This window comes from Culex quinquefasciatus, chromosome 3 (genome assembly GCF_015732765.1).
Source record: "Culex quinquefasciatus strain JHB chromosome 3, VPISU_Cqui_1.0_pri_paternal, whole genome shotgun sequence".
Classification (NCBI taxonomy): Eukaryota; Metazoa; Arthropoda; class Insecta; order Diptera; family Culicidae; genus Culex; species Culex quinquefasciatus.
The window spans coordinates 153,996,889-154,019,681 of record NC_051863.1 but is presented as its reverse complement, the minus strand read 5'-3'; the positions used below and the strand labels follow the sequence as shown (position 1 = coordinate 154,019,681).

The following is a 22,793-nucleotide window of genomic DNA, read 5'->3' as shown; positions in this document are numbered from 1 at the left end:
ATGAGAATATTTTAAATTGATTTCAGCTGATTGCACTTAAACTTGCATTGAAATATTTTAGATTTTTTTTTTCATTCTAGTGTTTAAACCATGGTTTGAGGTTTTTATTTTTAGACGTTTTTTTTTGTTTTGCTCCCCCCCCCCTCCTGAAATAAATATTTGCAACGGCCTAAATCAGTGACAAAATTTTTATTCATTTTTTTCTATGTGCCTCAAAAGTTGCGGGATTTTTCCATCTTCAAAATATCAAAAATTTAAAAAAATAAGAGTTTTGAGGAATATTTACACTTGAATACAGGGTTACCAGGCCTGAAAAAAATCTGGCCAAAACCTGGCACGCCGCTTTTCTCAAAGCAATGAGAAACATTTTGTTCAAAAATGGTGTATTTTCAATTGTTACACAATATAGGGATCAGCCATATAAACCTCGTGGACATTTTGGGGGGCGATTTGGTATGGCAATTGTCCACGCTCCATACAAAAAAGATTTTTTTTTGTAATCAACATATATCAATTTAAACATTTCATTAGGGCACAAAACCAAAACGTAAACATTTGGGATTATATCACTATTCCATTCATTGGTACACTCCCTACATACCTTCCAAGAATCAGATTGATAGCAAACAATTTTCTATTGAAAAAATCAAAAACACAAAAGGGCACATAACAATGTTCACTCCAAACCAGAAAAAAGTTCAATTGTGCCCTTTTCTTTTTCGTGAGTTTTTCGTGGTTAAGGATCCTTTTATGTTATAAATTGAACTTTTCATACATTCTTAACACTAATTCACTTAAAAAAAAACTTTGTCCAAATACAACATTTCGTGCTTGCCATTTCATTACGATACATAACTTTTTTAACCAAGAGTGTGTCCCTTTCACACCATTTGAGTGAAAGGGATACACTATTGTTTACAAAAGTTATGTGCCTTTTTGAAATCTTAGGCTCCATTTAATACGGCCTCGCGGCTGTTGTTCAGTACACTTATGAAGAATTTTTATGTTCCACATACCTTATCTACACCATTCGATCACAAAACTTCACCAATTGGGTACTAAAGCCCTATGTCAATTCTTATGTACAACGGTAAAAACACGATTAAAAACCATTTCTGATCACTTTTTTCATTTTGATGCAATTTTTTTTTTGACAAGACAACATTTTTTCGATGGATCGACTATGGTCCCCTTGGAACGAGCTGTCAAGTAGGAGTTTTTCTGTCAAGAAGGACCGCGAGGATAATTTTTCAAAATTGATTTAAAAATCCATTTTAAACTCTTTGTGGTCGTACAAAGGGTCATTGTACTCAGAAAAATAAGCTTTATCACTGTAAACAATAATATTAGCAATCTAAGCTTCATTTTAGGACCCAATTATCAGAATTTCTGCTGAATTCCCCATTATTTCTAACTAAACAAAAAGGCCCATAAACATCATCAAAAACAACAATCAGGTGACAGCCAATAACAATTTTTTAATGATAAAATAAAATGTTATTAAACCCTTATATGCAAAAATGGATTTTTCAAGAAGATTCTATAACACTTTCTGTTATTTTAACAGTATTTGTTATTGAATTAGCATGAATTTTGTTATTACCGTCTGCCCAGGATGGCTGTTGCTATTGTTCTCTAACTTTTGACCTATCCAGGTTTTTAAACGAAGATGGCGTTTGAATGGTGAACGTCCGAAATGTCAAAATCACGCAGTGGTATCAATATTCCGAAAAAAGTGTGCCATGGCATGACAGCCACATTTGTTTTCTAATGTTGGTGCTACTGCGCGATTTTGACATTTCGGATGTATGGGTGTAGGAGGCTGTTGTTAAAAGGTATTAAAGTTTTTATTTTAAAATATCAATTTTTATCAGTAATTTTCAAAAGCTATGAGTCAGCCAATGTTTATGACACATTTTAAAGTGCTTCAAAATACCTAAGAGAGTTGGATTTGATGAAATTTTACGAAAATGCGAGCAATTTTATGTTTTTTAAAATGTTTTTTGGACTTGAACCTTCAAAGCCCGTTTAATCCCACTTTCCTCTGTCGTACAGGGCTCATATTTGGCATGAATTTATATTATGAATAGACAAACAAACGCTGAAAGTTTCATCCAAATGGAAGCACCTTGATACGACCTGTTTCACATTGTCGAAAAACTCCATCTTAAATCAATTTACTGTGGGAAATTTAAACTTTTTACCTCTTCTTAGAGACAGTTTTTAAAATCGCAATTCGCAGTTCAAATTTTCCTAAGGTATGTATTTATAAGTTTTGAACCGGAGAACTACTTTGTAGCACATCGCAAAGCGCTAGGAATCGATCCCGAAAATATACAGGATGTTTTTTGGAGTTTGTTTTTTTTCTGGTGAAATTTAAAAACATGCTCAATAAATTTCCTGTACCTCTTCGGGATCGATTCCTAGCGCTTTACGATGTTCTACAAAATGGTTTTCCGGATCAAAACCTATAAGTAATCATTAGGACGAGAAACATGCATCGGATTAGGAAAAATTTCTCGAAAAAGAGTTAAATTGATTAAAATTCCATTCAAAATTCAGGTCACGGGTGGAACCACAGCAAAGTAGGGAAACGGCCACTGACAGTGATTACACGAACTTTGTCAGATCGTTTTTCTATCATTAAAATCGCCTATCATGCCCTCTATTACGGAGCGACCGTCAGTAAACGCACATGAAGTTGAAATGAAAAAAATATTTTAAAAACCTACCAAACAAAAACGAGAATAGTTTGTAATTTTATCTGGTTTCGCTTGTTTTTCTTTTTAGGTAGATCGTTCTCATTGCTTGGTAACGCGTTGTATTTTTTGTTTGTCAACAAATAAAAAATATGGTCTGTATTTTATCAGGAGCATAAATTCTGTTAATGAAAACGACAATCGGCTGTTATTCTCACGGCTATACATATAAATAATTGAAATGAAACAAACAAACCATAAAGAAGCGGCAACTCAAGGAAAGAAAGACTGTTTGTGATTGTGATTAATAAAACAATGTTTTGTTATTTTGGTCTACCAGCGTTAACTTATTAATGCCAAACTTAACACAACAATATCAATCTGCTCAAAGCAAAATCTGTTACTAAGGAAGGAAAAGGCCAATTGAATTCATACAATGATTAAGTAATTTGAACAATATCAAATAGAAGCTATCCCTTTTCCACTACACTCTCTAGAGTCTACACTATTCTGGCTCGGACCGGTTACGGAATGTCGCGGCCAGCCGGCCGGCCTGCGGCACCGTTGGTAAACAGTTGAGTAATTTTGGCCGCTGGCCATCACCGAGCGAACAGCTGTCGGAGGGTATAAATAATCCCCCCCCACCCACTGTCCTCTTCATCTCTTCGCCGGGTGCCCTACCTTGTTGCGGGAGGTGCCACCTGAGCCGGTGCCGGTGCGCTGCGTCCACCTTCGGCGCGCAAAAAGTCCACGGTCGAGTTGCGGACGCTGGCCGGGGTGGGAGCGGCCACCGCGGGACCTTTCGGTTTTTGCTGCTCGACTATAATAAAACTGTCCTCGTTGCTGGCCGGCAACTCAACGGCGGCGGCGGCTGACTTGGCAGCGGAAGCCGCCAACGGGCCATCTTCGGCCGAGGTTGGCTTCAAAGGTCGCGCGGCTTCGGTGGTCGGTGCCGCCGGTTTGGCTGATGGTTCCGGCACAGCTGGCTTCGTCTGGTGACCGTTTGTGGCTGGTTCCGGGATTTTGGGTGCCGGCGCGACAGGTTTCGATTGTTCTTTCGGGATCACTGGCTCGGGTTTGGCGACCGGAGTTGGGGCCGGAGCAGGCACTTCAACTTTAGGCTTGGCGGGTTCAACGATTGGTTTAGGCACTTCAACTGGTTTAGTTTCCGGAACCGGAGCGGGTTTGGGGGGTGCTGGCTTAACTGGGGCCTCTACTTTGGGCTGAGCAGGCGCTTGGACTGGTTTTGGAGGCTGTTCGACGGGTTCGGGAAGATCTTCGACGCCGGAAGGCTTCGTTGCGGGGCCGTCATCAACGGGCTTGTCCGTTGGTTTGGGATCTACCTGGGCTGTTTTGTCAGACCCGGGTTCACAGGGATCTTCGGCCGGGGTATCGGTAAGGGCCGGATTGTTGCTCGAGATATCATTGCCGGTGAAAAATATAAAAATACGATTGATAAAACCAAAGCGTTTTCTGAAAACGAAAGAGAACGAAAGAAAATTATACAGAAATCATTCGAAAACAATAACAAAAACGATGAACTAATGAAGAAGTTACTCGAAATAGATCTACAAAATAATAATTAAATTCTTAAATCTTAATAAATGAAAAGCAATGTAAGCTCTTGCATGGCATAAAGCGATAAATTCCTTTGCTGAAGATCCCAAACTTTTGATGTTGATGTTATTTAGGCTTTTACATTCCTGATCTAAATCTTCAAAAATCATTTTTTAGTAAATTTAAGTTCTCAGAGAACTTTACACAACAGATTTCGTAACCTGCCAATATTTATCCATTTGGTCGAATTAGTGATCAGTATGCAGGAGAATAGATCAATTTTGAAAAAAAAGCATGGTTTCAGGTGCAGTTTATTAAAGACTTGCCACGATTTGTTGCAACAATGCCATTTTTAAACTGTGACTAACACTTTAAATAAACCAGTGATAGTAATATACTTATCAGCAAACACTTAAAGTTAAAATGCCGATCCAAAAATTATATAAAACAAATCTGTCGAAAAAAACCACCGGAAAAAAAGAGAAATGTATCATAGAATAAAACTTGAAAAAAAGGCAAAACAAAAAAAAATCGCACAAAATTGTCATAAAAATAGGCCATCGATGAGCATCTGTCTGTAAGACTAATTTATCATCTTCCCTCAAACAAACCAGGGGACAATCATATGATTTGCTTTCTCTCTCTCTCTCCCTCCTAGTGCGCACACTAATTGTTTTTGTGGGACAAAAAATAGCATTTTTTCTGCTGACCGCGCTCAAGGTCTTTACGTTTGTCCTGCTATCTTTTTGTCTTTGTTTTTTTTTTCTTGTTGGTTTCGTTTTCTTGTCACTTATTTTTTTGGTGGTTCTTCGACGTCAGTTGGTTACTTTTCCACTTAGCCTGTGTTGCACGACATCCGACAGCAAACGAACAAAAATAACCCCTCTCTGCGAACAGATGTGTCCACCGCACGTCAATTTCATTGAGATTTGCGAATTTTTACTTGGCGACAAAATTTTCCGTTCTTCAGCGGTGGGTTTTCTGGTTTGAGAAAGCGTTTTTAATAAATTATTTCAGAATACTGTAGAAAATACTACGAAAAATGAATTCTTGATAACAATGCGTCAAAATCTTTTGATAATTGTCCATGTTCATTAGATTCAATGTAACAATATGCCAAAAAATACTTGGAATTTGTGATTTCTGATTCACTATTCTATGTGCAGATTGTCTATGACCAATTTTCAAAGTTCTTGAACAAATTCATAGGAAATTTTCCGAACTTTTAAAAAGAAATCATAATAGGTCAAGATGGTCATGACATGTTTTGTTTCTATTTTTTTTTATTCAATATTGTATGCTTTGACAATGTCAATGAATTTATATCTTCTGGTGTTATAGCTCAAAATGTGGTATTTTTGTTTATCATCTAAAACATATCGATTTTCGCGAGTTTTTTAAAGTATTTACTTTTTTTTATGAATTTTCATAAATTAATTGATTCATAAAAGAAGTACCGATTTTTGGATATATTTACAGTTATTTTAATGACCAATTTATGAGATTTTCATTTTTCATGTCTCCATCCTATTTTGGAAGCTGTTAATTCAAAAATGGCGTGTTAATTTTTGAACATCTGTTTTTCGGGAAAAGATTTTAAAAATGATATGGTGTTTTCAACAAAGTTGTAGATGAAGCAATTTAGAGGAAAATCTGGAAAAAAAATCGATAAAAAAATTTACGCTCTTCTTTTATAAAACAGTTTTTTAACCCTCAAAAATTTTAATTTTTATTTTATGTTTTCGATGTTTAAGGAAACGAAAAAAGGTTCCTTTTCAGCCATAGAGTAACATGAACAACTTTTTTTTTAATCAAAAATTGAAATCTGCAGTTAAACTTTTTGTTTTGTTTTTTGGATGTTTTTGAAACCATTTTTTGTCAGGGGTATTCAAAAACATCCAAAAAGTAAAAACATGTTTTTTGAAAATTCCTTTAAAAATAAAACAAAAAGTTAAAAGCAATATTTTTTTGAGAGTAAAAGCACATATGTTTTAATAAATGAATGGTTACTGATCAAACATTCAATATTACACCCTTTTGAAATGTTAGTCTTGATTTGAAAATTTTGAAAATATCGTTTTCGAAAATTTTTCACAAATATTTCATACTTTAACATTGTAAATCGGACCTATAGTTGCTGAGATATACGTTAGAAAATGGTGGGTTGTTTGGGTGAGACTTAGAAAACATCAATTTTCCTGTTTTTAAACCTTTGCATGGCAATATCTCAGCAACTTAAGGTCGTATCAACAAAGTTCAATAAGCAAAATATAGAGAATTTTCTCAGCTTTTGAAGAATATTTTTTTTCAAAAGTGGACAAACATGTGCACTAATTTAAAAAAATGAAAAACTGACTTTTTTAAAAAAGTTACCTAAATATGAATTTAACTTGAAAACGGTGCACTTTATCAAAATTTCACTGAAGTACTTTTTGATTTCAAATTTGATTTAACATCGAAAAATGAATTTTAAAAATGTTTGCGAGCAATATTTCGATTTTACAAAAAAAATCTGCATAAATTCAAAAGTTTAGAACTCGGTCAAAGATTTTTTGCACAACCTGGAAATTTATGAAAAGTTGGGATTTGATGTCTCCTAAAGCAAATCAAGTTAAGTGACAAAAAGTTAAATTAAAAATCACCAATTCTTTTCACCCTGTATCATTTTTTTTCAGTGTAGTCCTTATCCATACCTACAACTTTGCCGAAGACACCAAATCAATCAAAAAAATCCTTCAAAAGATACAGATTTTTGAATTTTCATACATCATTTTTGTATGGACAGCTGCCAAATTTGTATAGAAAATTATATAGCTTCTTTGGGCATACCGAAGGCACCAAAATAGTTTCAGCGTTTCAGCCTGATTAAAAAAAATAATGAAATTAACCCTCAATTGAAAACGTTGTTTTACTTTAAATTAAAAAAAAATTACTTAATCGACCTTTAGGTGGTTAGTGCCTTCCTCACATTAAAAAAGTCAATACATTCAGTAAAATAACAACATTCCCCCTTAAAATGTTTAACAAATCAACTTTAATACTCATTTCCTTGGATAGGAATCGCAGACCTTCAATAACTCCTGCTCATCGGCAAGGTCTGTTAAAAAACTTATCCAACGATAGTTCGCATGGAAGATTCAGACAACATTTCTATCACAATATTTGAAATCCGGCCTTCAAAAGTGTATAAATAACACTTAAGTGCAAATAACTTTTGATAGGGTTGTCAGATCATCGATGTTTTAGGCTCATTGGAAAGGTTTTTCAATTATCTAACTAACGTCGGGTTGCATAAGGGACCCGGACATCATTTTCATCGAAATATGTGAGATCCGGCCTCCAAAAGGTGTATAAATATCACTCAAGTGCTAATAACTTTTGATAGGGTTGTCAGATCCTCGATGTTCTAGGCTCATTGGAAAGGTCTTTGCTATACCTTTCTGAAAATGTATAACATGATTGGTTTTCTTGCAAAACCAGCATTTTTACAATCTTCCGGACATACGCCAAAAGCGTTTTTTTGCATATCTTTTGAAGTACTTAATTAAACTTGCTTATTTTAAATAGAGACCTATGGGACCCCAAGACGGATCGAATGAGAGTGATACGGTCAAAATCCTTTTAATCCAGTCCGGAGATAATCGAGTGGCAATTTTTTGTCCACCCACCTACACACATCCACACAGACATTTGCTCAGAACATGATTCTGAGTCGATATGTATACGTGAAAGTGGGGCTACGAGGTCTAATTAACTTGTTAATTTTTCAAGTGATTTTATAGCCTTTCCTCAGTAAGGTGAGGAAGGCAAAAACTTTGTGCATTTTCAATAATTCTGAAAAATACGATTTTTTGAAAACATATTTCTTGGTAAATAAAATTATGCATTTTGATGTAAATTTTTTTTTTCTAGATTCATCACCACTTTAAGAATTTTTGAAGACACTATATCGATTAGAAAATATCGTTCCAAAAACATTATTTCGAATATCATTTTGGTATGAACAGCTGCCATTTTTTTATGTCGATGCAAAATGCCTTCTTTGGTCATAAGGAAGCTCCCGAAAAAATATTACCCAAATTATTAAATATAAATGAATACCATTTAAGGTATTTGTGTCTGACGACAATAAATAGATGCAAAATGACTTCTATTATCTTTGAGAATACTCACAAAAGTGCTGAGATGTTGGACATTTTAGCACTCCAATGAATGCTTAAAACTATTTTTTTGCAATTCCGTCGTGAAACTACTTACTTTTCCTGTCATTCTTGAACGACGAAATAGCCTACTTTTCTTACCAAAAATAACAGAATCGAATAGCAACACTTTTCATAATAAATGCTGAAAAGTTCTACTTTTCAGCACTCAAATGAGTTGAAAATTGAACTTTTCAGCAATTTCAAAAAGTAACACTTTTCAATTTTTTGATTTAAACGATTTATTGACAAAATACATGAAAATTTGACATAAAATTTCACTCACTGTGTGTTTTTGGAATTGCAAAATGTTGTGGAACTCGTTGCAAAACTTAATTTTTCAGCACTCTTCGTATTTATCAAAAGTGAACTCGTTGGATGAATTTTGAAAAGTGCTGAAAATTCCTTTTGCAACTTGGTACATAAACTACTATTTCAGTCGTTCAAGTGATTGTAAGTTAGTAATTTCGTTACTACAGATTGACAAAAAGTATTTTTTTTAGAAAAATCCATCGTTGACAAGAAAAAGTAAAAAAAATCTTTTATTTAGTTCTAATATCCAAACACACCGTACCGTGCCACGGTTCACCAGCATAGAGCCATCATCCTGCCAAAAAAGTGCTGCCACAATTGAACGCTTTTAGGGGTGATATTTTTAAGCTAGGTATACAGCCGCGCACTCACTTAAGTCATCTTCACTTAAGTCACCGGGCGCGCTCCCACTAGATTTTGGCAGTTCCCCGGTGCTGCTGCAAATTCACAAACGTTATGCAAACAAAACAGCTGTAACTGAACGGATTCGTAAATCAAACGAATGCCAATTTTCGGCTCAATTTACTGCGAAAGTAATTCTGCGAAAAAAATATTCTGTTTTCAGTGAACTTTTTTTTTCACTCTCATTTTAACAACATTGTTTATCGCGCATTAACGGATGATGGGGGTGAGGATTAGGAAATCTATTTTGTATACATGTTTACACGATAAAATTCGCCCAAAATTTTCCCCTCGGTGGTGGTGGGGCAAATCCGGCCGGTTGGTCCCCTCGAGAGGCGCGAATAATTCCACACACACACGATTTTGCGTGAAAAATGGGAAATTGTGTGTGCTATAATTATCAACTTTGCCTCCGCGGAATCTGGGCGGCTCGCTGATCGTTAGAAAATTCTGGGCCCAGATGTGTCGGATGGGCGTTTGTTACATTTGGGTTTGCCTCCCCCTGAAGTCCAATGTCAAGTTCAGTGACAAGTTTGGGTTGGCGTTGCAACCATTTTTCTACCGTCAGAAGTCAATTATACTTGACAGGTTGGCCTTTTGTGACGCTTTTCTAGAAACAATGTTATGTAACGAGATAAAAGTGATTATTTAAAATTTCTGCAAAAAATGAATAAATCAAAAATTGCCTTATGATCATAATAATACCTTAAAATTTAAAATTTCCTAAATCGAATATAAATTCATCATCTCTATAAAACCCAATTCCTGTTGGCAACAGAATCCCCCAAACCTTGCCAAATTGCATTCTACCATGCAATACGCCGGCCGGCATCTTGAACAATCCATTCCTCCGAAAAGATAATGAGTCAAGCAAATAAATATCGTTCCAAAACTCACGTAACCCACCACCACCATTCTGGAATAAACAACGCAAGGCACGTGACGTCGCAGCGATGAGATCAGAAAAATGCACTTGACGCGCGGTGTGTCGCGAGGTGATAAAGGTTCTTTCACGTCAGGTGAACGAATTGTCAGCAAACAAGCGGCAAATAAGCTAAGCGCGCAGTGGCGTTTGACGAAAAGTGATAACGAATTATGACAATGTCGCCGTCGGACCACTGCGCTGACTGGCTATCGAGAGATTGGTGTTAATGCGAAGAAAATCGTATGAGTTTGATGGTTTAAGTAGCTTGATTATATTTGTCTATAAATATTGGCGATTAAACTGCACATTTTTGTAAAAAAAAACTGCAAGCCATTTTTTCGAATTAGACTTTTCTTGAATTGAAACTTTTAGCTGTTAAAAAGTTAAAGATGCGAACAGATGTTTAAACACTTTTACTTTTTTGAAAAATAGAAAAAGTGCGTTTACCATAAGTGATTCCTAGACATTTTTTTTTTAACTGACTTTTTTTCGAGTTATTTTGCATGTTGGTTCAAATGTTGAACGATAATCTGTCTCAAATTTTATCATAACGCAAGGTACAGTTCAATTATAATATCCAAGACCATCTTGAACCGATCTGGCCACTTTGGGACCGGTTCTAGGATCTTTCGTGAAACGTGGAATATGCCCAATCACCTGGAATCCATGAATTTAATTGCATTGGCCAGAGCTGAAAATGTCAGGGGTCCTATCTAATCTAATCTAATCTAACCCTAGCGCAGCCAGTCTTTCGAGGGCATCCTGGAAAATGCCTTAGGTTGATTAACGCCTAGCATCCTCTTGTCATTATTAGCAATTGCAGTGCCCCAATGCAATAAACATCACAAAAGTTAAAGCGGCCAGGCCAACTGCGTAAAGTTAACCGCAAAGATGATTAGTTGAATTGGATAGAGTTTGAGCACGAATGTTCAAACAACAACACATTTCTGAATCTACAGGGGAGGAAGAAACGTGGGGATCCCCCGCTCACGTTCCTGTTTGTTATAGCAATAAATCGTTGGGAGCACCATGCTAAGAAGTTTTGGTGCTCCGGGACCCTCTGGGATGGGTCATCGTATTTCCACAAATGCCCTGGACACTACTTGCCGTGGTTATAGTGCCACAACTCGCTCACTTTTAATCAAACCGTTCAACGCACGAACACACGCGCATCAACGGGAACGGACTCACCTGAAAAACACTCGGCGGATACGGAAAATGTCAGGGGTCCTAACGCGAAAAATCGGCGACGCATACACGAATTTTTCAGATCCATTCACTGAACCGCAAAACCGTGACATAAACAAACCCGACTCAGTCGTGAGTGCCCTAGCTCACTGAGCAGCTGCAATGCGAGGCAGTAGTCGACCAACGCTCATTCGACGTTGCACGCACACACATAAAGAAACAAGTTTTTACACAAAAAGTTGGTATTTATGCGTGGAAATGTAATTTTGAATATAAGTTATGGTTGTTTTAAGTGTTTTGCACAGTCTAGAACCATTCAATTGTTTAAAAATAGTCAAAAAAGTGTTTAGAGAGGATTTTACGAGTCAGTCATACGACACGAATTGAGTGAGTGTAGTTCGTTTTTTCACGTCTCTCATTCTCCAGCAGCCGACCGGCACGAGTCAGGCGGCAGTGGTTGAACGGACACAGTAGGCTTACAGTCACATTCTAGCAGTGAACTGACATTTGGGTTTGCTTCATGTGTACGCTGGGTTGGAAACATTTTGCAGGCCTGGCATTGGCAATATGGGAATCAAAATACAGCATCTTCAAAATAAAGCTCATTGATGACGCACAAAATTGTGTTGGACTTCTGGAGCATTTTCTAGAGTTTTGTTAGACCAGTCAATATGTGTATCAAAATTTAGCATTTTCAAAATCATGTTCATTGATGACACTCAAAACCATTTTGGAAATATCTGACCTTTTTGGGACCGGTTCTTGGTTCTCTGGGAATGGGCGGGGCAATGAGACCAATATGGTCAAAATCGGTTCTGCCAGTGTCGAGATAATGGAATATATTATTATGATCAACATCCTCACTCACATACATTTGCTCAGCATTTTGTTCTGGTTTAATTTGTACACGCGAAGGTGTGGGTCTAGAAAGTCTATTTAAATAGTTAGTTTCTTAAGCGATTTAGTAATGTTACATCAGGGAATGTTGACAGATTTTGAGTCAATAAAATATGTATTACCTCGAAATAGTGCAGGGTTGTTAAATTAATCGAAAACCTTAGAAATAGACACACATTTATTCATTCAGTGTAGTACGCTTTGGATTGTTCCTTTAATTAAAATCTCATAAATGTTTTTGGTTTTTGTAATAAAAAGAGTGGCTCACTCATGATTTCCGATTTTTTTTTTTGAAAAAGTGCTATAAGCGATTGTGTCCTTTAAAACAAACTCTAGATTTTAAGGTTCTGTTGTTGTTTGCTTACCTTGATAATAGTTCCTTGTAACATTCTGAGAATTGAACAATTTTGTTAAAAAGTCTAACTTTTCAGAAAGCTTTTTAAAGAACTTCGAGAGCGGGAGTTATGAAATTATAGAACGAAAAATCAAAGCAATCTATTTGAAGGGAATGAAAATTTTATTGACAGCTGGAGCAATATTGATATCGAGAATATCGACAGCCAGAGAGTCCACTGTGGACAAAATTTGTGTGGCTATGCAAAGAAATTCGCATTTTTTCAGATAATTCAAAAAATACAACATTATAAAAAATACTTCAGAATAGTTATGAATATTCTCCAGCCATAACAAGTTTTAGTAATTTGCTTTGCTTTTGAAACTATAAGATTTTTTTTTTGAAAATTTAACGATAATGAAAAGTACTGATAACACAGTTCAACAAAAAACCATTTGCTTCCTGTCTCTGAGACGAGTATATGTGTTCCTAGTAGAATTTTTTCTGCTGAATCAGAATCCGGGTCCAGAATTGCTCCAAACGGTCCCAATTTTGAGATACACCCGCTTGAAATGTTAGTTTAGTTCTACTAAGAACACATATACTCGTCTCAGAGACAAAATCCTGTTTGGACTGTGTAATCGATTTGAGTTTTGAATTTACATGCCCTTTTTGGACTTTATACGGAAGTAATTTGAAGATACTCTGAGCCACTGTAATTCTAGTCATCCTTGTGGCTCATCGAATCATATCATCTTATTTGGATTCTGATAAAAAATCCCAGTGATTTTGTGATCCCAGTTATTATGCGGTTTTTTAATTCTTAATTTTTTAATTAAAATCGGTTTTACAGTCGGCTCTCAGGCTGTCGATCTTCTCAATATCAATATTACTCCATGTACCGATGAATTATTCAGTCCCTTCAAACGGCATACTTCGATTGCCTTTATTCCTCGATATTTTCTCTTGCTTGAAGGATCTCTTCCTCGACGGTCCCTTGGATTCTATTTGCTTTAAACATCTATTCCGGTTGTCAATAATTTCACTTTCTCATGGCTTGCATAGACATTTTTCTTTGAGAAATGAAGCTTTGAAGGGTGTTTGACATTTCTTTGTTTTTGTTTGCTGGACGTTGCCAGGATTCGCTCCCATAGCTGGTTAGCAAGAAAACAAATTTCAATTGAGTCTTCATTTTGAATCGTTTGTAAACTGAAGCTTCATTATTCGAAGAGTTTATCTGATGATATTGACAACCAGAGAGTTGAATGTAATTTCAATTCATCAATATTGTTGTGAGAAATTGACAGAGTTATGTATACAAAAAATCAAATACAGTATTTTAAGAACACTTCAGTATTTTCCACTAAAACTCTTATGTAGTGTAAATTTTTGCCAAATTTTGAAACGTCAAAAAACCAAAACAAACCGAAATTACCGAGGGGTTAATAGATGCAAAAGTCATGCTTAAGGGGTTGCATACATGTAAATTTGGTATGGGCACACACTAAATATTTTTTTAAATTTGTTTTCAGGGCTTTAAAATATACATTTTGATCTATTAACAAAGTAAATATGAAAACATTTCGATGTAGTACCATTGCCGAGATATAGCTATTTAAAGTAAGCAGTTTCAAAAAACGGGTGCCACGAAAAATTCGGCTCAAAATTTTTGTGAAGACTCACTAAATGGTTCCCGTGTGCATGACGAAGGCCGATTCTCAAAAAGTTTATTTAAAAAAATTATTTTTTTTTCTGTTTTTTATATAAAAAATCAACAGTTTTTGATTCTTATAATTAAAAAAAACCTAAATTTCAAAATCGGGCTTCGTCATGCACACGGGATATGTCTTGAGAGTCCTCTCTCCAAGTTTCAGCCAATTTGGTTCATCCCATCTCGAGATAGCGTGGCACCCGCAAATCAACTCGGTGTTTTGAGAAAAAATGCTCACAAAGTTTGACAGTTCGCTTTGCGCATAGCAAAACTTTAAACTTACCACCATTTACATTGTGTTGCATGAACTGTATTAATGTGTAAAGGATTTTTTGCTTACACATTTTGAAAATCATCCTTGAAATTTGGTGAAAATGTTGACGAGGCAAACAGTTGTCAACTATTTTTGCCCAGGATCAAATTTTATCACAATCAGATAAATTTTTGATTTTCAACTTGCTTTCTGTATATAAAATTGGTTTTAGTAAACAACCCCACCTGCCTCAACTGCTAATAAATTACCATGCGTCTCCATAAGTTACAAACTGCACACTCCTTCTGCCTTAAAGAGGAGAAGCACGATGGTTTATTTTTTCTTTCTCCGTAGCAAAACAACAACAACCCCACAGACCGGTTAAAGCGCGTACCTTGCCATTTTCTAGACGTTTTCGAGTCAATATTTAATTTGGCAAATCCGGCAGCTGTTTACTGTTCTTTCCTTCCTGCATTTTTTGGCTTGGTTTGTTCTCCAAGCCAAAAGCATTCTTTCAGTATCTCAGCTACATTCAACTGTGGCTAAAAACGCTGCGCATAAGCTTGAAAGCGGCACGGTTAAGCTTACTTTGAGGCATTGCTAGCTGGGCGGTTGCATACATCGCGGGGTTTTATCTCAGACAAGTAGACAAAAATGATTTCAAACATTCTCAAAATATTTCTTTTTTAATTAAATTTGATGTCTGATGTTCTATGACCTTTCAAGAATTCCAACTTGCTCTAGTTCTTCAACTTTCAAAGGTAATCTAGCATAATTAATGCCGATTCTTTCTAGTTACTTATCGGAACTACGCGTAATTACCCCAATGAGCAAGTTGCACATTTTTCGGAAAAAGAACCAAAATGAATTTTCTAGATGCTGTGTTTGCTTTGCACGTGACTTGGCACTCGCCAAGGATGACGCCATGCCTTCACAAATGGTTAAGGCCTGTTAAAGCCGGCTGCTGGCGCAAGTCGTGATTCACCCGGTTTACAGCGTCGATATTATCGGATTCCAAAGTGTTCAATGGTGATGATTATTTTTCTAGCGGTAGCGGAACTGCGTTTTTTTTTGCGAAGCATTTTATGAGCGGCGCAGCAGCTTCGACACTGATGACAAATTAACTGTGGAATGTTTGTAAACTTAGCACTTACCTAATTTCTTCCAACGCGAGCGAAAAGTACCAAAGTCCGAACATGGCGAGCAGTGGGATTAGTATATATTTGAGTATAAATTCTCTGGAAAAGAAAAGAAAGTGACGTTTTAAGATAAAAAGAAAGGCTTAGAAAATTAATCGAATTAAAACAACCATATTTGAAAACATACATTTTAGGAATGTTGTTTTTCCTAAGTTTATTAAGATCATTTAATATGTGCCTTAACCCTTTCAGGCCTGAATTTTAAAAAATATATTTTTTTAGGTTATGATGGGAAAATGATTCTTACGACCATGCGAAATTATAGGCTAGTTTTGGAAATTTTCGTGCAGGCCATATTGTTGAGTTCAGAAAAAAACTTAAACCCCATGGTTTTACAACACTTCAAGTTACATATCCAAGATGTGAAAATTATCACTAATTAGATACCACTCGTTTTAAGCAGTTCTAGACCAATTCTAATAAAAACGGGTTTCTTGAACGGAAGAGTTGAAATTAATTTTTTATGTAACGCAATAGTATTGTTAAATGGTCTTATTTTTTATGCTTATAAAATTTCGGCTCGATCAATAAAAAAAAAAACACCTAATCATAATCTTCCATCCTGTTCCCCATTTCCAGTATATTTGATGACATTCCCAAATCATAGAATGGCACGTGACAACATCGTATCAATAACCCATTTAATGTCTCCGTGGCATTTCCATGTCTATCTGATAGACTAGTGGAGACACAAAATACAATTTTTTCATTGTAGTATTTATTTCGTTCTATAGCCAACACGGTTCCGGTATCGTGTCACTCCAGTTATCCTTCAATTTTATCGATTTCCAGGAAACAAGTCTCGTTTGTTTGTTCCCGGTTGGGACTGGACAAAATGTTACAGTCGTTACAGTGTTTTGTTTTGGCGTTTGCTTGGCTGTAAATTTACAAATTCATGTAAAAAATGGTTTTATATCATTGGTTAACTAATCAACTAACTTTAATTTTCATCTTGAATAGTTTACTCTTCACAAAACAATCTGCAGTTTTTTTTTTCAGTGCACCGTAATGATAGTCCTGGCAAAGGTTGCACTCTTCGCTGGCGGTCGATGGCGTCAACAAGTCTACGGGGACGCCTCCCCCTGTTTACAAGAAAGGAGCCTATCAAGTTTTCAGCTGAAGTGTGAGTAAAGCATATACATTGGATCGATGGTAAGCTAACCCAGGGGTGTTGGTTGAGTAACATGATAACGATACTAGGTGTAGCTTGATATAATGTTTTGGAGTGCTTATAAGTGATACTTGAGTGAATCGTGGGAATAGAAGGATAACTGATGTGATATTTTGGTGTTATTTTATTTTATTTTCAGATAAGTATTTTGTGAGTACAACAAAAAAGAGGTTTTTCGGTTATTACCTAAATAGCACCCAACTTTCAAATTACAAACCTCAGCAATCCATGATAAGTTTGTGAAACTTGCTGATTTTCCTAATCAAAATTTTATCAGATTTTTAATTTTAAACCCCTTTAAAATGTTAATCAAGATTTAAAAAAATTGATAACATTTGTTGCAAAAAGTTTAGAAAATTTCATAAAATTCTTTTTTGTTTTCTTTTTGTTGCTGCATCTCAGCCAATCAGAATGACAGATTTCACAAGAATCTAACTTTAGGTGGACTTATCTCGAAAACGTTGCAGGTTATAAAAAAAATCTAGAAAGTTTATTTTGATTCCAATCCCATTTTAAAATTTTGGTTCGGATGTTTCTGAAACTGAAATCACTGTTGAAAAATCTTGCAGTTTTTAACAATCAAACATGATGCATATTATTGTGAAAACCCGTTTAAAAACTCTTCCAAATAAAATATTTGAAAATATTTAAAAATGTCTGAATATATTTTTTACAAAACTAATTTTGAAAAATGTATAAATTGAGAACCCTGAATTGGCGCTTGAAAATAAAATCTCATAAAATTGATATTTATGGACTCCTAATTAAAAAAATCAAACTTTTTAAAGAACAGCTGAATTTATGGTAATTTAAATGGCTAATGCAAATTTTATCTTATTTTTTTCTTCCCAAAAATATAACTTTCGCATACATTTTTTTGTTGAAATAAACTTGAAAAATTATGCTTTTTGTGCTTTTTGTTGAAAATTAGGCTCTAAATTCGAAAATTCACTTTAGATTAAATTTGAGCTTACCAAAATTACAAAAAAGTGAATCCAGGATAAACCTTTTTTAGGATATTTAAATTTCTTTTAATTAATAATCTTATGAAACTTGTTAAAAACAATTAAATACACAGTTTATAATAATAGGCTAACCAGTGACCAGAAAAACAAAAAAAAAAGCGAATAAAAATGCTCAAAAACTGTTTGTATTCAAAAATACATAGGGGAGCAGCATCTAATTCCAGCGTGCCTCCAATGTTGCCATATCAGCCCTTTGACATTCAATTACAGCTTATTAAAAGCGTTATAAATTGAAATCGAATGATAAATAGCTCAATAAGAAGTGAGCAAGCAAGTTTCTATCAAAAGTTTTGCTAAATGAGTTGTTTAAATCAGAAATTGGATGGAATTAGGAGCGAGTGCTTAACTTGCCAAACATACGAAAATTTCCCCTTGTTATTATTGAAACACGAATATTTTTTTTTAATATTGGAAAATCCCTGAATTATTAAATGTTAAGTTCATTGTGCTATTTTAAGAACTGTTCATGAATACCAGAAAGAAACATGTTTAAATTATGTCAGAATCAAGAACAAATACCTTTGAAAGAATACCTAAATGCATTGCACAGTGGGCGAAATGGAACCCAAAATCGGACTTAATTGAACGCGGCTGGTTCCCTGGTATGAAAAATAGTGTTTCTTATGTAAAAAAATCCAAGGAATCGATTGATGATGGTTTCATCCACCGCACAAAACGGCAAAGGGTCCATTTTGCCCCAATTCCCTATTTTTTAACATTTTTTCTTGAAAATTGTCAAACTATCAAATGCACATCGTCATTCTTATGTAAAATTGTCTGATCTTTACGATAAAAATATTTTAAGATTTTTAAAATCTGACCTAACATTTGAAAATGGCCAAAAATGCTTTTATAGCGGAATTGGGGTTAAATGGACCCTAGATGATTTTTGCGGTGCAAGTGGTTATTTTTACTAGATTCCTGGGACATTTTCACATAAGTTAAGTGCATTTTGATGGCCGCATAAAGCCTCCGCTCTAAATACAGACCAATTTTCAAGAAAAAATGTTATAAAATGGGAATTGGGGCAAAATGGACCCTTTGCCGTTTCGTGCGGTGGATGAAACCATCACCATTCGATTCCCCGGATTTTTTTACATGAGAAACACTATTTTTCATACCAGGGAACCAGCCGCGTTCAATTAAGTCCGATTTTGGGTTCCATTTCGCCCACTGTGCATTGGATTCAAAAATGTTCAAGCTGCTTAAGAAATATTCATTATTGCAAAAAAGGAAATCGTCACAGACTATATGTCTGAGACAATATTAAACTTTCTCATGTTTGTACATATAATTTCTCATGCACTTTTAAACAACTTCTCATGATTGAAATAATTGAAATATTCTCCAAAAATTTATTGAATTTAGCATAAAATATTTTGAAAGAATATTGGAATCTGAATTTACAATTAAATTCCTCAAACTTAAAAAAAACTGCTCTGGTTACAATAGAATTAGAAATTTTGAAGAATATTCAAATATCTTCATCCAAAGTTAAAGAACGAGGGGATAGTCCTCACGAAAAGAAACGTGAGGAAAGTGCTATTTTGCGAGAGTATAGTCCTCTCACGTGTTCATTCGTTCATTGGAACAGTTCATCCTATTGAGAGGCCAAATGACCGCCACTTAGTCACCGAACCATGGTGGCCCATACGGCAAAGGCACGGTTCGATATACCGAAGGTCTTGGGTTTGAGTCTCGGTACCGGTACTTTTTTTGATAGATGAACTTTTTTTTGAAGATGAACCCATGAGTAAAGTACTCTCGGTAATTTCGGGATTTATCCTCTCAGTCTTCACACAGTACCATTTTACTACCGAATCGTGCTCCTTATCCTCTCGTATGCCGATGTCCAGTTTGGGTGTTTGTGTTTAAAGAAACTTTTGAAAACTTTTTCAAGAACTGATCATGTTTACAAGAGTGGAAATAATCTAAAATTTATTAAAATATTTTGTTTGGGAAAATGTAAATATCTCAAAATTTTATATTTTAGCCACTTTCTCTCTCCATTAGATCTTTTGTCCATTTTCGACCATTTGTCGCACATCCAAAAAAGTTTGTTTTCACAAAATGATTATTTGTGATAGAATATAAAATAAAACCGTAGGTAGTCTTTTTTAAGAGTGTAAATATTACTACAGATCTAGCATAATAATCGCTATCAAAATGATGCTCATGCGAACTATTCAAATATTGCTCCAGAATAGGCTCTGCTCCTGCTTGTTTCTACTGTAAACATCAACAGGTAGATGGGACAGGGCTAAAAGAGTCTCGGTATCGACACTTTTTTGAAGGGTGAAGTTTTTGGAAAATGAACCTACGAGTAAAATACTTTCGATAATTTCGGGATTTATCCTCTCCGCCCGTTCCAGTTCCATTTTACTACCGAATCATGCTCTTTATCCTCTCGTATGCCGATGCCCAGTTCTGGTGTAAATCATGTCTTTGTAAAAACTCAGGAAGTCAGTAAGAACCTCGGTAAGAACAGTCCTTTCCGTTACAAGATATTAAAAAAAAGACTTTATTGATAGGGACCATAGGTAATCAGAACTGAACTTCACGAAAATCGAAGATTGATCTGGACAACTTTTTCTATATCGTACAAATTAATATGTTAAGTATTTTTGAGTGACAAAAAGTTCTAACCTACAATGATCTCAAATTTTTTATCAAAACCACTCATTTTCCCCGCACCGCATCCACCGCAAGGTCACCACAACTCGAGGACAAAGTCACGCAGCAGTTTGAACGAGCGTCGTCGTCGACCAGAAGAAGAACAAACGTAACAAAAGAGCCTCCATACACAGTTAGAGCCGTGCCACTACTCAGCTGCTGCTGCTGCTGGCAAAGATGTCTCATGCGTCCGCTTCGTCATGGTTGGGATATTTCGCTCTTTGGATTCTCAGGTTCCAAGCTGCTAAATGATTCAAAGTGTTGAATTAATTTCTGACTGATTTTATGAAATGTGTATGAGAAACATGACTCTTCTTGAACGAACGAACGAACGTCACTCGGCGTCGATGACCCAGGGTTTGCGGTTTTTACGGGTTGCAAAGAGGAAAAATGGAGCAGATAAAAGGTTTTGCTTAAATGTTGGTTTAGGAAGTAACTCGAAACTGACCCCGAAAAAAATATTTTTGAACATTTTAAAAAAATGAAGCAAAAAATGACACAAATGAGTCACACCGAACCGGTGCATGCAATCAGTGTCTATTTTCGCCGTACTCCCGACAACCGTCAAAGCCGAACTTTACGCTATGATGTAATCGAACGCTGCCGGAGAAGAAACTCTGAAAAGTGGGTGAATCCTTGTCTCAAATGTGTCACAAGGTTGACTGTACGTCATCACTTGGGTTAAGAAACGCTTCCTACAACTAACCCCCTTCAACCCGCTATACTCACAGATTTTTCGTGAAAATTTTGCTAAGAACTTCCCAGAACCGGATTGCACTGAACACACACTGGATATAGTTAACTTGCGAAACCGCGACGATCCCGAACACAACTGAACTTTTGCTCTTTTTTCAGTGACTCTTCTTGTCTGGAGAAAAAGACTCGCAAAAGACAATCCCCGGTGTATTTATCTTGGCCGAAATTTTTGGCACCGAATAAAAAACACACTCAAAATGCGATTTTCGTTTTCCTCTTCAACCCAAAAAATTACACCACAACCGTGTTTTTTCGCAATAAATATTCTACTATAGTATTTATGCACCACAGCCAAAAAATCGCTCAAAAAACGCGAAAATTCCCAAGTTTCTCCCGCTCTCTCTCTGAGTCATCCAGAAGCCTACAAACACCACCTTAAAATTTCCTCTCAATTTAGCTTGGGTCTACTTACATCTACACGAGCAAACTGTTATTGCTGAAAACTTTCTGATCGATGTGCTCCCACGGTGGAGCTGCAACGGCACTGGGCACTTGGTTGGGGAGCAACTCGCACAGAGTATTTATTTATCCAGAGGGCCCCCAAACAATGCATAGAAAGATGTGTGCGTGCTCGTGATGGAGAATAGCACGTGCACTTTGACGCGGGAGAAAAGAGAGACGTGTTGTGTGCTCTCTCGTGGTAACTTTGGTGAAGTTTTTGAAAGTTGAAAGCTTTCAGCGTGGTGAAAAAGCTCAAGAAGGTGAAGGATACGAAAGGGTGTGTTAATGATTTGATGGAGACGCGTGGTGAAGTTTGAACTACCTGGTGGCTCCACCATGCTTTAAGCATTTTCCAAAAGTTTTCCGATCATTGGAATTGGAAAATTGGCATTGTTATTAACACCGTCGTCTAACAAAATGTTCAATGTTTTGTCAACTGTATAAACATTTAGATCATTGAAATGAATCAATCACACACATTTGTTTTTTTATTGTTAATTTTCTTAGAAATGGTTTAGAAATGAATGAAATAATGGTTTAGAAATGGTTTTATGAAATAACAAATAAATATTTAAATTGTACGACTTATTAGCCAAAATGGATCATTTTTGCCGCTGGCGAATGAGTTCCATACATTCCCTCTCGGCGTTAACCAAACCAAAGGGCATTGCTCGCCAGGAATCTGATCCAACAAGCCAACTGGTTGAACTCCTGCCAGATCATCGCTTTTACTGCATCGGAAAGTACAATGCCAGTTCACTTAGAATTGTGGCGTTCCAGATCCCAACCTGCCTCCTGAACGTGGTCAACCGGATCTAGGCAGACCTGTGGTATCTACGTCCTACATCATTCACATCGACATTAACATTAACCCTGGAAAATTAGCTGACACGTCCTTCTGTGGATGATCGGAAATGAATTCGCGGAGCTTCGGCAAATCGCCGTGTCTGTTTTCGAGTGCAAACTGGCCTCCTACCCTGCCTTCCCAACATGTACAGCACCGATTTTATGGATTTCGTCTTGGAAGAGCGCCTGCACCTGAAAATCAACG

General features: G+C 36.0%; 1 protein-coding gene across 2 annotated transcripts in view; it reads right to left on the bottom strand.

The window, feature by feature from the left end:
• LOC6054107 (arginine kinase) overlaps positions 1-21,539 on the bottom strand; it is a 74,494-nt gene extending 52,955 nt beyond the window's left edge. Inside the window, exons 1-3 of one of the 2 annotated variants that reach the window (XM_038262677.1) lie at positions 21,275-21,539; positions 15,632-15,715; positions 3,381-4,172 (exon numbers count right to left, since the gene is read on the bottom strand). In XM_038262677.1, coding sequence (XP_038118605.1) covers positions 3,381-4,172; positions 15,632-15,675 — 836 coding nt within the window. In that variant the 5' untranslated portion in view covers positions 15,676-15,715; positions 21,275-21,539. The remainder of the gene's footprint in view (positions 1-3,380; positions 4,173-15,631; positions 15,716-21,274) is intronic. The other variant, XM_038262679.1, reaches the window with a different exon arrangement.
• Positions 21,540-22,793: the final 1,254 nt, after the last annotated feature.